Source organism: Suncus etruscus, chromosome 20 (genome assembly GCF_024139225.1).
Source record: "Suncus etruscus isolate mSunEtr1 chromosome 20, mSunEtr1.pri.cur, whole genome shotgun sequence".
Taxonomy (NCBI): Eukaryota; Metazoa; Chordata; class Mammalia; order Eulipotyphla; family Soricidae; genus Suncus; species Suncus etruscus.
Window position 1 is genome coordinate 8,715,888 of NC_064867.1, and position 16,141 is coordinate 8,732,028.

The window sequence follows — 16,141 nt, forward strand, 5'->3', positions numbered from 1 at the left end:
AACATAGCATTTTAATTTTTAAATTTTGCCTAACTCTCCAGTGAGCTAAATATACCACGAGACCTGCCAGAAATCAGTTTATAATTCTGAGTACTTAATATGTAATATTCTTAAAAATAAGTGTATCCTGAACTCACTTTACTGGTTTAGTGTGTGATGATATATTTTACATTTTAGCAAAAAGTACGTGCACTCACATTTCCACTACTTACTCACAAGTGAGGCCTGATGGCTATGTCATAAATTAAAATTTGTAATAATATTTTTGTTTACGAAATTCTTACCAGTGCTATGTGGCTGTTATTCCAGGTATTGTTGTCAACCAAAGTAGTTCTATTAGCCATTCCAGCTATCTGATAGCCATAATCCCACCAAGACATCACTCGAGCATGTTCATCTGTATTTTGTCTTAGCCAAAAGTAGGCTTCTCTAAAGTCATCTAAAATATTCCTGGTGCTGCAAAAGAAATTAAATAAGATCTTAAGTGTGAAGGGTATACAAAGTCAATGAATAATTTCACATTTTAAGGATGAGAATTGCTAAGGCAAGGGTAAACAAAACTCAGTGAAGAATTAGACCAATTTAATAACCTTTAATGCAGAAACAATTCACTTGGATATCTTGCAAAAAGCAAAATCTTGGGACCGGAGAGAAAGCACAATGGGAGGGCATTTGCCCGGCAAGTGGCTGACCCAGGACGGATCCCCAAGTGAGGAACGATTTCTGAGCACACAGCCAGGAGTAACTGTGAGCGTCACTGGGCGTGGCCCAAAAACCAAAACCAAACCAACAAAAAAGCAAGTCTCATTCAGTAGTACTGGGGTAATATTTTCTACAAGTCTAACAAATAGACAAGTGAAGTAGAAACTGTGGAAGAATGTCCCACTCTTGTGTTCCACTTGGTCTCACCATGTGGACCCACTAGTTCACTGCTTGGGCAATGCTGTTCAGGTCCAGTGGTACTAGGGGCCACAAGGGATACCCTGACAGTGCTGGGGTCAGATCTGGTACGTACAAGGTACTCATCATTGAGTTATCTACCCTAAACTAGCTATTCTAAAATTTTCTGTTTATCAATGTCACCCAAAGAGCTTATTAAACCAGAGATCATGAGACTCATACTTGAATTTCTAAGTCAGCAAGGATTTGCATTTCTAAATAGTTTTCTCAGGAATGATGCAATGTGTCCACAGACAACATTTTGGAGAAAAGTTAATGCATTTGACTATATATACATAAACTTTGGAAAAAGAGAAATAATTACTAACTACCCCATCACCACCTAAGAGAATACAGAAGTACACAAGAAAAATATAATGACATGCAATCTCACAAACAGCACTCTACTTCTGAATTCCATATTTTAGGGTAGGAAGGGGTACCATCCCAGCAGTGCTCAGGGGTTATTTCTGGTTCTGTGCAAAAAAGTAGATCTCTAGGTGTTAGATTAAATCAGGGCGTCCAAAACAGAAAGTATGCATTCAGCCCATGGAGCACCTCTCTTGCCCTGAATTGTATCTTTAGAGATTTTTTAAAAAGTAGGTATAAAATCCTTTTGTAGTCACATTATGTTCTTACCCATCATGATTGTAAGAGGCCAGCACCACACTTGGACTGGAATAGGCATTGCTTGTGACCCAGGTACAGTGGACTGCAAACATCATCAACAGCATCAGCATCAACATGGTAACAATGCTTTTTATATTAGGGCCTAACCCCTCTTCGGTTTTTTCCTGTTCAGTTACATGTTTCCTCACTTTACCTGCCTGAAGATAAAAAACTGGTTAAGTCAATTTATCATTTAACTTGTTTCATTAAGATACTCAATGAGTAAAGTTGCTCATTTATCAGTTGAATTCTCTGAGAAGGACAATGTAACTAGATATTCATTCCAGTATGGGTGATATGACATTTTCTATGAATCTTCATGGTATTCTAAAATGCAATTACTGAGAAAGCTTCCTAGGTATGAGAACCAACCCAAGAAACAGTCACAGATCAAAATACCCTGACATACTCAAAATACTGAGGCTGCTTTCAGTTTAGAAAAATACTATGAAAGTTAAAGGATGAGCCTAGCATATGATCCCCCAATTACTGCCAGGTGTGACCCCTGAGCACAGAGCCAGGAATACCCTACCCACCCCAAAAGAAGTAATTTAAAGTACATTAATACTTATGCTGTCACTTAAATACAAAGAAGATAAACAAATGCTTCATTCTGAAAATACTATAAATCCTGAATTCATCATCTTGAAAATAGCAATGTTCAAGTAAAATTCAGACCATGTAAGACTTCAGAAGCCTGCATTATTAGAATAAATCTTTTTATGTTTTTCCCCTGTTGTGGGGAAGAGGAGAGGAATACTGGGCTACATCTAGGATGCTCAGGGGACAATATGTGGTACAAGGAATTGAATCAGGGTTGGCTACATGCAAGGCATGCCCTAGCACACATGAATGCACCCACACACCATTCCATCTTTTAATTTCTCAGTTCCAGACTTTTAATTATTTATATTTTTACAACAAAAACCAGCCATAGTAGTTCTAAGATACAAAGTTACTTAATGACTAAACTACAAATACAAAAGCGGGTATGTAACTTTAAAGCAAATCTCTATGCACTACATTGGTCATACTGTAAGGACAAATTCCTAAGTTAATATTTATTTAGGTAGATGTTTCATTGCTTATTTGCATTGTAAAATAATTAATAAATCAAATTAGCAAAGTTTAATAATGTCAAGCACTTAGTTTTTTCCTGCATGTCCCTTCCTAGACAAGAATCTTATTTCTTACAGGTAGTTAGTACATCACCAACTAATATACACTTGCCCAATTATATTACATCATAGTAATTAGTCTGTTATGTTACCTATTAACAATAGGTATTAGAAAAAAAATGGAGGGGGCAGAGTGGTAGCACAGTGGTAGGGAGTTTGCCTTGCACACAACTGACCCAGGATGAACGTGCAGGTTTGACCTCTGGTACCATATGATCCTCCTCAGAGCCAGGAGTGTTTTCTGAGCACAGAGCCAGGAGTAACTCTGAGCACCATTAGGTGTGGCCCAAAAACCCGCCCACCCCCCAAAAAAAGGAAAAGAAAACAATGGAAGACTGTTTTTGTCATTCTGTAAATAAAGAATGTCTTTTAGGAGGAGGCAGGTCAAACTCAGTGCTTCACAGTTACTCCTGGAGGTGCTGAGGGGATCATGTAGTTAGTAAAGCCTCTACTTTCAATCTGAGCCCAGTCCTCTGAGCTATCTCTTGACTTTGGGGATTTTGTACTTTTATATACTGGTTTGGGCCTAAGGAGATATTTCAAAGGGCTGAAGGACATGTTTTATATGCAGGACCAATGGGTTCCATCCTCAGTACCCCAACCACCTCTGGGAGTGATCTGAAAGCCAGTCCCATGCCAAAAGCAAACCAAAAAAAACCTCAACTTTATCCCCCTTTATTTTATAATTCAATCAACCAAATATTAAACTTTAAAAAAATCTTTAGATAAGCATTGTGTATATTATTTCAGATTATTATGCTTTAATGTATTGATTCTCTACTGTTGTAGGGGCCATACCCAGAAGTACTGGGAGTAGATGGGGGGAGAGAAGATAAAGTTGCAAGTGGTACCATGAAGTAAATACACCTAGGGTATTTCCTCTATCACTTAAGTTACATTCCTATTCTACATAAAATCCCAGTAAAATAAGAGACAAGGATTCAAGCATTGAAGCAAACAATAGAGACCAACCAAAAACATCAGTTGCCTTAGTTCTTTTTTGTTTGTTTGTTTGGTTTTGGGGCCACACCCAGTGATGCTCAGGGGTTAACTCCTGGCTATACGCTCAGAATCTCTTCTGGCTTGGGGACAATATGGGACGCCAGGGGCTCAAACCACAATCTGTCCTAGGGTAGTTGCATGAAAGGCAAATGCCCCACTACTTGCGTCAATGATCCGGCCCTGCCTTAGTTCTTATTAATCAAATGTCTTGATCTGTACAATTCTCGATGTAGTGAAAAAAATTAATCACATAGAAAATTTTAAAGGCCTTACTTTAGATTTCCCACCTTATCATACAGATTTCCAGGGTTTCTTTTGTCATCCTCATCACTGCTGTCCTCCACAGGTGGGTTTTCCCTTTTCAGGTCATCCCCCAAATAGTGCTCAAAAACATTTGAGAAGGCAATTGCAGAGAGCATACAGACGACTGGCGTTAAAGTCAACATCAGCCGCACCATCACTCCAGCAAAGTAGACAGCACTGATGGCATACAGAGCAACTGTAAAAACAAGCTATCTCTTAACACTTCCACGACAAAGACAATGTTCTCAGAAAACGGAAATAAATTTGCAATATTATAAAAATGTATCTAAAAATAGATGTCTCATAAATGTTAGTTATATTTAAATTGATAATAGTTCTTTCTAGAAACTCTAGTGTTGACTAAGCACTACACATCAACAATTGAGGAAAACGTATTGATTCAAATTTAATTGCAGTTATTAAGAGGAATGAGGGAATTCACTATTATCAATATAACTTATTTGAAAATCCATAAATAACATAAATATTATATGGTGAATTATACTATAATTCATAGTACGCATATGAGAAAATCGATACAAAGCCAGTGCTGATATCTGACATAAAGGTTACTTTAAAGAATGGCATGAAACAGATCTAACTTGAAAAACCAAAGAAGGAACTTTCAAAATAACTGCCAAGAAGCCAACAAACAAAAGCAATTTCTAATAGCCAAAGTCTTCTGGATAATGTGCTAACTCATAGACACTCTATGCTTTTTCTGGATGAAAACTATAGGGATTTACAGCCTGTAAGTTAGTTGAGCTTCTATCTCATTTGACCTATTATTACTTTTGTGAATAAAACAAAGACATGCCATATTTTTAGTTGTATAACAATGATTTTTTATATACATAGGCAATTGTACAGTTAAGCACTTAGATCAAATACATTTTTATACCTCCTCAGAAGGGAATACCTCTTTTCAGTCAACAATTATCCTTACTATAAAAATCGGTGATTTTTTTTTGTCTGTTTCTTTTGGGCCACATCAGGCCGTACTCAGGGGTTATACCCCTGGCAAGTTTGGGTGACCATATGGGATGCCAGGGATCAAACCTGAGTTGGTCATGTACAAGGCAGACACCCTACCCATTGTGTTATCACTCTGGGCCCCCTTCCCTGTAATACTTTTCAAAACTATTTTAACTCATCTTAAACATTAATTTTTTTCTTTCTTTTTGATTTGAGTTTTGGGTCATACTAGGGGTGCTGAGGAATTAAACTAGGATTGGCATGTAAGGCAAGCAAGTATCTTAGCCCCTGTATATCATTCTGGCCTTTAGTTTTTCTTAAACATTTTATTTATTTATTTATTTATTTTCTTTCTTTTTTCCTTTGATTTTTGGGTCACACCCAGCAGCGCTCAGGGGCTATGCCTGGCTCTATGCTCAGAAATCGCCCCCAGCAGGCTCAGGGGACCATATGGGATGCCGGGATTCAAACCATTGTCCTTCTACATGCAAGGCAAATGTCTAACCTCCATGCTATCTCTCTGGCCCCTTCTTAAACATTTTAAAATGAAATCATACAAGAATGTTTTCTTTTGTAGCATTGCTTTGGTTCCATCAAGTATGATCTTATGGTCTATTATACAAACACATCAAAATCTACTTATAGCTGATAATCTTTTGGAACTCTAATTAATGGTTATTATGGGGAAAAATCATGATGTATATATATATTTTTTTTTTTTTTTGGTTTTTGGGCCACACCCGGTAACGCTCAGGGGTTACTCCTGGCTATGCGCTCAGAAGTTGCTCCTGGCTTGGGGGACCATATGGGACACCGGGGGATCGAACCGTGGTCCGTCCAAGGCTACCGCAGGCAAGGCAGGCGCACCTTACCTTTAGCGCCACCGCCCGGCCCCTTATTTAAAAAGTTTTTTTACTTTGGTGTCTCCTAAGAAGGACTTACAGAATTAAGATAGAAGGCCCAACAATAATAAGCCACCTAAGCCAGGAAGCTAGTTCAATCTTTAGAGCCTGAAGCTGTGGAATTGTATAGGCTCTCTATTGTCTGGGCCATCCCAGAGATACCAGCTAACAATGTTGTGCTGGAGTATCAAACATGGATCTCAGCACATGCAACTCCGCATGAGCTGCCAATCACTGAAGCTAAACCTGTGATCAAACCAAAGTTGGTCATAGGCAGCATATCAACCAACGGTTGTACTCTAACTCCTAGCTTTGTGATGTGAGCTCTTAAACAAGATCTTTGATAGATACAGACATATTTTTCTTACATACATATATATGGCTGATTATTTCTGAGCCATGAGTTAGGCAGTATAAGGGCCTTTTTCTAGGCCATCATTCTAAATATACTAGAGGCAAATGGCTATTATTCTTTAGTTAGAAGCAAACACTTGTTTTTATCTTTTACAAATAAGTAGTGATTTCTGAATTTTCTGAAGTAATGATTTCAGTGGCACTCATAGACTTGTCCTCTTGTTATTTAGTAATATACATTAGGAATCTATTGGTGAAAATGGTGTGTGCTTAAAGGGTATTTTATCTGTGACAAAATGCTCTATCTACTGCAATTTGGACAACTGATGGTCCTACAAAGTTCTAGTTATAAAGTGAAGTCGAGATAATAGAGTCAGCAGTTAACATTTCAAATTCTCAGTCATGGAAAATAACATTAACGTTTCAGAAACAACAAGAAACAGAATGGAAAATGTATATACTAATCCTAATTTTTTTTTTTTGTTTTTGTTTTTTTTGGGTCACACCCGGCAGAGCTCAGGGGTTATTCCTGGCTCCAGGCTCAGAAATTGCTCCTGGCAGGCACAGGGGACCATATGGGACGCCGGGATTCGAACCGATGACCTCCTGCATGAAAGGCAAATGCCTTACCTCCATGCTATCTCTCCGGCCCCACTAATCCTAAATTTAAAGTTAACTACTAAGAATATATGATTCAAATTTACAGGTATTTTTTTCTTGGGTAAGTAAAAATTTTGTTTAAAAGTCAGGCCAAATAATAAAGTTTAAACTGGAATTAATCATAATAACTAAAACAAACAAATGTTCCAAATCAAAGCATTTATAAAAAAAATCTTACCAAATACTCTTTCATCGTTGATATTTTTAATGCAGAACCATAGGCCTGCTGGGAATGTACACACAAGAATATGTAGATCAAAGAAGAAAGACACCCAAGTTGTGGGTTGATGCTCGGAAACTGATGCAATAATTGGAATGTGTATTTTTGCATACCTGGTATTAAAAAAGTTATTAAAAATTAAGTAAAGCATGAGTTTTCTTTAGATAAAAATTCCTTTAGATTATACAATATAGTTTGGTTCCTACTCACTAGTCCTTGTTTACAAAGTACTACAATATTACTTACTATACTAGAAATAAATCTGGTCTACATTGATATAATTAAAATCAATATGCCTTCTTGAATTTGGAAGAATTATTCAAAATCATTATTAGCTCTAACTTGTAATACAAACCTGGTGTTCAAATAAGAATTTATACTGTAATTTACCCTGGCATCTAATCTACTATACTTGCAGATATGAATTTTACTACCTTTTATACTTAATACTATCAAGTACCTAATCCAAGAAGATACCATATTGCCAAAATACGAATCTTAACAAGGGCATGGTATGGAGGAAGGAGAGGGAAAAAAATTTATTTCTAAAATTCCAAAGTAATAAAATTTAATATAGCAATTTAACCTAACTGGAACAAGGGTCTGCTCTGTGGGTTTTCTTCAAATTTTCCACTGACCTAAAGCTAGTCAATCTTGCATAATTTGCTATTCCCTACATTAGACATGGACATAACATTTGAGTTATCACATAAAAGGGAGGCCCATTCAATGATGTTTGATAGACTGCTAAACTATGCTGGAGTAATAAAGGTAAAACAGCAAGAAGAGGGCAGAGTCATTAAGTCAACATCATAAAACATATCCCTGTATCTTGAAAAACTTATTAGAGGCTTTCTCTGAAGCCCAGTTCTTTGTTGAATCTCCCTCCCTGACCAATTTCTCTAAATAAAATTATTTTACCTGTTAAAAAAAAAATTAGAGCCAAAAAGCTTCATGGATGTTGTCTTATTAAATGTGTTTAAGGGGACTGGAATGATGGTGGTGGTGGTGGTAGATAAGCTATTCCTGATGGTATCTTTGGGGCACAAATAGTGTAGTTTCACACATGCTAAGTATCTGTCCTATGTAACTCTTTGCTCCCTGAACTAGTTGTTTAATTTAAAATAAAAATTTTGTATGATTCATGAAAACACACCTAATATTCTTAATGTTTAAATAGATCATAAACATTTCTTCCAAATTATAGTTTACGTGTTAAATATTACTAAATGATGAACATTTTGAATACTTCTATAAAACCAAATCAATTATTACACAAATGTTACCTTAAATGTCTATACAGAAGACACTAAATTAAGGAGACTAGAGAACTGCTCACACAGCAGAATTGTTCACATAGAACAGAAATGTCATTTGTTTCATACTAAAGATGCATTCTAAAGAGATATGTGATAAAGATAAAATACAAGGGATCTATCACTATCTACACTAGCAATAGAGATACTAACAAACAAAAATAAATGAAAAGAAGTGGGGTAGGTATGAGGTGTGAACAACTTACCCAGTATCCCACAATGAATAAAACCTGCCACTCCATGGTGCAATGTAACCTTAGAAGGAAAAACAAAGAAGAAATTAATGCTGTTTTGTTGTTATTTTAGGAAGGTCATTCCCAGCAGTGCTTGGAGTCATCACAGCTATCCTGGTTGTATTGTGACCATCTGGGCTATTCCCAGCCAACACTGGTGGATGGTGAACGCAGAGTTGGAGATCAAACTCGAGACATGTGCATGTTAGGCATGTTCTCTCACCACTTGAGCTTCTCCCCAGCATTGTTGTTGGCTTTTGTTTTATTCATTCTGTGTTTACTGATTAATTATAATTAAAAAATTTTCATGCTAACATATTTCATAGAGCTGGCAATCTAGATAAAATAAGGCCATCAGATCAGATAAAAAACAAATATCCATTGAAGATTATATTTCCAGAAAAACATAGGTTGGTAAAATTCTAGAAAATACTCCAATTCTCAGAATTTTAGTTGACTACTAAAATGAAGATTTTTTTTTTATATAGCACTGAATCACCTTTCTTTTGGGGTGGAGTGCCTCTTGGATCCTAGCTAGAGGTGCTCAGCTCTTTAGGTGTCTCTCCTGCTCCAGTACTGGGTAACTTTTAGAAGGCAGAAGTGCTTAAGTGATCTCTTCAGAATAAGAAATTGAGATTTTACTCCTGTTTAATTGCTCATGATTTTATGATCTAGACTAGTACATAAAACTGACCAAGAATTTCACTGATGCTAGGGAATAGAGGTAATTAAAATGTGACAGAATCTACAAGCAGACTGAAGCAGATTTGGTAACTGTGAAAATAGAAGGAAGATTATATATCTTCCTATGAGAGCAAGCAATCAGGTTTTACTATGTCTTGAACCAATTCATCCATCAAAAGATGCCTGGAAATGGCTTTATTAAAAGCAAAAAGACATTTAAAAATAAAAACTTCTTATGATTTTAGAACCTCTGTTATTTTTACAGTTTTCCTAAAGAACAGAACACACAATATTTAATCTGTCTTTATTGGTATATGTGAAAAATTTAAAAGTATTACCCTTTCTAATAACAATCTAGAGACAAGATTCACATTCTACCACTGATAACACCTACCTGTATATGTCAAATAGATGACACTAAGAAATACAACACCTGCAGCTAGTGATACACCCAAGAAGAAAAGGGTCTGAAATTCTTGTTTTGTTAATCGGTCTCTCAGATACTGTAAGAAAGCATAAGCTTGCAGCAATGCAAAGACACCTAATTAAAGAAAGAATACAGAAAGTTAACAAAGTATGTTCCTAAGCCCATACAGAAAAGACAATTAACAAAAAAACTGCACAGAATACCCTGCATCATTCACTTCAAAATGTTAACAAAATTCCCTTTGCTAAGAGACAGCCATGTTTGGCAAATCATACATTTTTCAAATTTGGCAATTTATGTACCCAGCAAATTAAAAACATAAAATTTACAAGTGTCATTATCAAACACAATTATATAACTGATAGCATACAACCTGGTACGTATGCGTATTTGTTGTTTGTTTTTGCAGTTTGTTTTTTCTCTCTCGGGACTTACCTGAAATTTTTCCCAAGTTCAGAGGTATGGTAGGCATACATCCCTGATCTGTGTCTCTCCACACCCAATCTGTTGGGTTGTTTTATTTGTATGGGAACTCACCCCCGGCTCTATGCTCCAGGCTTACACTTGGTGAGGCTTGGAGCCAGGAACTAAACCCAATCTATGTGCGAAAAGCAAACTCCTTAACCACGGTACTAGATCTCTGGCATGGTTTACATTTTCTTTTTGTTTTGAGGGACCATATCTGGTGGGCTCAGGGACTATTTTGTTGTGTGCTTAGCAGTCACTTCTTACAGATCCTGGAGGACCATATGGAATGTTGGGGACTTAATCCAAGTTGACTGCATGCAAAGAAAGCGCACTACCCACTACACTCTCTCTTTGACTCCTGTTATACATTTTTAATGAAATGATGAGATGATCCCATACATGGACCAGAGAAAAATCCCACTTCAATAACTGGAATATATTTAGCACTTGAAAAGAAATTTAAATATTTTAGTGATTCATATTTTATAGGTAAAAATATCAGAAAACCCATTAAAAATTAAGATTTACTATAGCTGAAAATGACTATTAGGTATTATAAAAATCCTGACATACAAGGGTGCCATTCTATAAAATCAAACAGACAAACCAAGCCCACAGGCACTCAGTGAACATGATTAATTGATTTAGCTTGAGGGAGTGGTTTTACATTATAGGAAAGACTTGCAGAAACCTGAAGGAAATAAATGTCTTTCCTTTCTCAAAAAAATATCCTGGCATATGATTACTATTAATAATTATGATGATAGATTGTGACTTAATATTCATATTTAAGATTATAGATTAGTAAATATAAGGATGAATGTCTATATGAAGTAGCAAAAGTAAAACAGTTATCAAATGGCTCACAAAGCAACATAAAGGTATAAAACATCTTATCTGGATCATTTATTACTCTTACAAAATGGGATTAAGAATTTTTTTTAAAGTTTAGATTGTCTAAGTAGATAAGCAAATATTCAAATATTCTCATTTTAGAAAACGTAGTAACTGCCTAGTTAGCTAACAATGTATCTACTTAGACATAGTTATGTGATATTTAAAAAGAAACAATTTTATACATGATTTTATACTCCAACAAGTGTTCTCAAATTACTTGATAAATGGATACCATCAAGTTAGAAATGAAAGTAAATATATTTCACAAATTTTACAGTACATGTAACAGAAATGTTGGGTTTTAAGTTTTGGGAGAGGGAAGAGAAATTTTAGAAGTCACACTGAGAATGTTAAATGTTATCAAAACATCATTTCTGATAGTTAAATATTCCAAGAAAACACTGATATACTTCCTATAGGCCAATGAATCTGATTAAGTTTTATTTACCAAATTCCCATTACCTTAATTATAATCCAGAATATTAATAGCGAAATACATTCCTTATATGGAATGAAATTATGTCTATAGTCAGAAAATAATACAAAAGCCATTAACCCCAGATAGTAGATAAAAGGTTTTTGTGAGAATTAAGGGCCATAAAAATTAAATCTTCTGGGGCCAGAGTGGTGGCGCAAGCTGCAAGGTGTCTGCCTTGCTTGTGCTAGTCTAGGATGAACCTCGGTTCGATCCTCCAGCGTCCCATTAGACCCCCCAAGCCAGGAGTGATTTCTGAGCACATAGCCAAGAGTAACCTCTGAGCATCACCGGGTGTGGCCAAAAAAAATTTAAATCTTCCATTGATGTTTGTTGAAAATAAAAATTGGTGGTAAAGATTATTTAATATTTGTTTACACACGTAAATATAATTCAACGTTCACAAATAACATGGACTGTGAAAAATATTTTGCTTTTACAAAATAGTAATGGTTGAGATTATACTATTAGAATATCTCAATAAAACTGTAATATTTATATTTTATATTAATAAAGCTTTAGGACAGGGGTCCTCAAACTTTTTCAACAGGGGGTCAGTTCACTGTCCCTCAGACCATGGGAGGGTCTGACTATAGTAAAAACAAAACTTATGAATGAATTCTTATGCACACTGCATATATCTTATTTTGCAATGAAGAAACAAAACAGATACAAATACAATATGTGGCCTGCGGGCCATAGTTTGAGGACCACTGCTTTAGGATATGGTAAAATGAGTAACTAAAACTACTTATTTGGGGTGTGAAGTGCTGTTGGGCCACACTATGTTCCTGAAGGGTATCAGAGAATCCAACATTTACAAAACTAGTATATGCTAGAACTTAGAAAATGTTACCCAAGTAACAATAGGGACACTGAGATATAAAAAAAAAAAGTAAGAGATCTAGTAGATATGAGGTTAGAACTTAACACATGTAAGGCAAGCACCTTCCTTGCTATACTTACTGTCTGGTACCAAAAGACCTCTTTAATGATTAATCAACCATAGTCTTTCTGTCGTCTCTCTCTCATGCACACATAAACACACAGTATTAAAAAAACAAACAAACATGGAGGGAGGGAGGGAAGAAGGAAAGAAGATACGTTTTCATACCTGCAGCTGCCATATGTTCACTTGTTCTGATAGGCTGGAACCCAACAAAGGGTATCTGCATGGATAGTATTAAACCCACAATGTAGAAAGTACTATATGCTATAGAGACAAAATGGGAAATAAGAATAGTTTATTACTATCATTAAGTATCTCAACCACAAATGTATATGTAAAACTGAAATATTTTAAGAATAGAAATGTAAAATGAGGGGCCGGGTAGGTGGCGCTGGAGGTAAGGTGTCTGCCTTGCAAGCGCTAGCCACGGAAGGACCGAGGTTCGATCCCCCGGCGTCCCATATGGTCCCCCCAAGCCAGGGGCGATTTCTGAGCACATAGCCAGGAGTAACCCCTGAGCGTCAAACGGGTGTGACCCAAAAACCAAAAAAAAAAAAAAAAAAAAAAAAAAGAAATGTAAAATGATTCCCTTATAAATCATAAATAATCAGATACAAATCATCAAAATTACATCTGGTACACAATTTAAATACTAACTTGATTCAAAAGCTATTATTATATATAAAATTAACAACTGTTATTCTTATCGGCATTATTCCATACATGTATGACCTAATAAATATCACCATACCTGAGGCTGCTATTGTCTCAGTAACAATTATTTCAAGCTGTTTATAATTTCATAATACTCTGTATAGTACTTACCAGTTTGAAAAAATAACCCTGCCTGTCAACTAAGTTTTCTGTGATTAAAAATAAAAAAAAGGCAGTAACAACATAGAAATTGAGCCATAACAGTATTTATCAAATACATATTATAACAAGGAAGTCTTATTTCTTGTGGCCTTGCATATACTAAGGTGGATATCTTGTCTTATAACAGTTCAGCAAAACAACCTATGGGCAAGTTATAATTATTGCAACAGATGTTTTACAGTTGGACAAGATTTAGATTAAGTATTTGGAACCATTGTCATTAATACTTTTAATGTGGCATTGCAATTTGTGTTAATTAAACCATAGTAAGTGTGTCATTGGTAGTATACTCAAGTCAATGTGTTAAAAATTTGAAATGGATGGGGGCCATAGTGATAGCATGGTGGTAGGGTGCTTGCCTTGCACGCAGCCAGGTTCGATCCTAGGCAGCGTCCCATATGGTCCCCCAAGCCAGGTGCAATTTCTGAGTGCATAGCTAGGACTCTAAGCATCACTGTGTATGCCCAAAAACCAAAATCAAAACCAAAACCAAAAAACAAAAAACAAAAAAAAAAAAAAAGAAAAAAGAAAAAAAAAATGGATAAAACTCATCTAAAGTCAATGTGAAAATTATCTCATTTATAAAACTTATTTACTTCATTTTATAAAAGTCAAAATTTAGCTATTGGTAAATAAAGTGCCAACTATTTGTTAAAAAAAAAAAAAAAAAAGACACGAAAATTCCAGGGAAATAGTAGAGGAGGTAAGGCTCTTGCCTTGCAAGTAAGACAAGTGGAACAGAGAAATCCAGCCCCTCAAACTAAAGGAAGGCATAACTAGACTAAAGAAAGGCATAACTAGAAGTCAGGCCTGGTAAGCTTACATAATTCATGGATTTTGTATTATTACAATTAAAGTTCACTGGGCTGGAGAGATAGCATGGAGGTAAGGCAGCCTGGCATTCGGAAGGGCGGTGGCTTGAATCCCGGCATTCCATATGGTCCCCCGAGCCTGCCAGGAGCAATTTCTGAGCATAGAGCCAGGAGTAACCCCTGAGCGCTGCCCGGTATGACCCAAAAACAAAACCAAAACAATTAAAGTTCACTATGTCCAAATTCCATGACATTTGACTCTGATTTCATTTTCTTAAATAAAAATACTGAATAGTTTAACATCATCTAAGAATTTATATTCTTAAAATTAAATCTTCTAGATGATACAAGCTGAATGAAAAAGTAAAGCCTTGAAGAAATTGAGAAGACTTCACATGTAAACATTTTTAAGCAATGCAGGAAAACTCAGTACATTCATAATGTAGTGCAACCACCACCTCTTTAGTCATAACACATTTCATTACCCCCAAAGAAAATCTCTTACTCTTTAAACAGTTACTCTCTACTTCTTCATTCTACATCCCCCAAAATGCAAATTTGTATTGGTCTCTATGGCTTATTAATTTTTTCTTTATTGCAAAGGTAAATGCCTTTTTACACAAAAACAAAAGCTTCACTAAGAAGTCAAAGTCCATTTACTTCACTCTCAGTCACATGTTCCAGAAACAAAATATAAGGCAAGGTGGGCACACATAGACACATTCATATTCATATTTTCCAAGTGGGAATTTACTGTGCATGGCATTGTAAAACACTCAGCAATCGCCAGTTGGAAAATTATAGATGAGGTGTCTTCTTAGAGATCTGCACAAATTAATGTGTTAGCTTAATTTCCCATTTCAGCATTTTAATGTAACTTTCCAGAAACATTTGTCATCAGTAAAGAAAACTTTTCATAGAAACATATGCACTAGAGCTCAAGTTTTAATTTCAAGAAAAAGAAACCCAGTCTCAGGCAACAGATGCCTGTAGGGAATTTAATTTGTATTGTTCTATAAACACAAGCTAATATAAAAATAAAGCTAAACTAAAAGACAAGGTGGTTTCAACAATAACCATGTTAGTCTCATTTATACCTAACTTATATACAATGATTAAAAAGCTGATAATATGAGATATAGATACACACACTATAAAGGTAACAAGAATAGATCTTGTTGAGGGCAGGAGTGATAGCACAGAGAGTAAGGCCTGTCTTTGCCTTGCACACAACCAGCCTGAGTTTGAACCTCAGCATCCCATATGGTTCTCGAGAACCAGCCAGGAGTAACCTGAGCATTACCAGGTGTGGCCTTCCCCTGGCCCCCCTAAAGAGAGAACAAGTTTGTGACTCCCATATATTTTTTATATATATTTTGATCACTGATTTTGAGATATCTGCACAGGGAAAATATATATATGTTTTAGCTAAAACTTTAAATATGTAAGTAACAATTTTTATTAAAAATCAGAGTTGCGGGGCCTGAGAGATAGCATGGAGGTAGAGCATTTGCCTTTCATGCAGAAGGATGGTGGTTCGAATCCCGGCATCCCATATGGTCCCCTGAGCCTGCCAGGAGTGATTTTGAAGCGCAGAGCCAGGAGTAATCCCTGAGTGCTGCTGGATGTGACCCCCCCCCCCAAAAAAAAAACAGAGTTGCTTGACAATAATATATGTAATACAGGCAAAAAATAAAACATTAAAACATTATTATTAGTATTATTATATTAATAATACCACTGGACTTAACTCCATACCTTATTTCTATTCTCATCACAATTCTGAAATAATCTTGAATGCT

At 35.8% G+C, this 16,141-nt stretch overlaps 1 protein-coding gene across 1 annotated transcript in view; it reads right to left on the reverse strand.

The window, feature by feature from the left end:
• STT3B (STT3 oligosaccharyltransferase complex catalytic subunit B) overlaps window positions 1-16,141 on the reverse strand; it is a 77,395-nt gene that overhangs the window by 10,665 nt on the left and 50,589 nt on the right. Inside the window, exons 6-12 of the mRNA XM_049766395.1 lie at window positions 12,817-12,915; window positions 9,830-9,976; window positions 8,725-8,773; window positions 7,161-7,315; window positions 4,076-4,287; window positions 1,579-1,766; window positions 285-456 (exon numbers count right to left, since the gene is read on the reverse strand). Coding sequence (XP_049622352.1) covers window positions 285-456; window positions 1,579-1,766; window positions 4,076-4,287; window positions 7,161-7,315; window positions 8,725-8,773; window positions 9,830-9,976; window positions 12,817-12,915 — 1,022 coding nt within the window. The remainder of the gene's footprint in view (window positions 1-284; window positions 457-1,578; window positions 1,767-4,075; window positions 4,288-7,160; window positions 7,316-8,724; window positions 8,774-9,829; window positions 9,977-12,816; window positions 12,916-16,141) is intronic.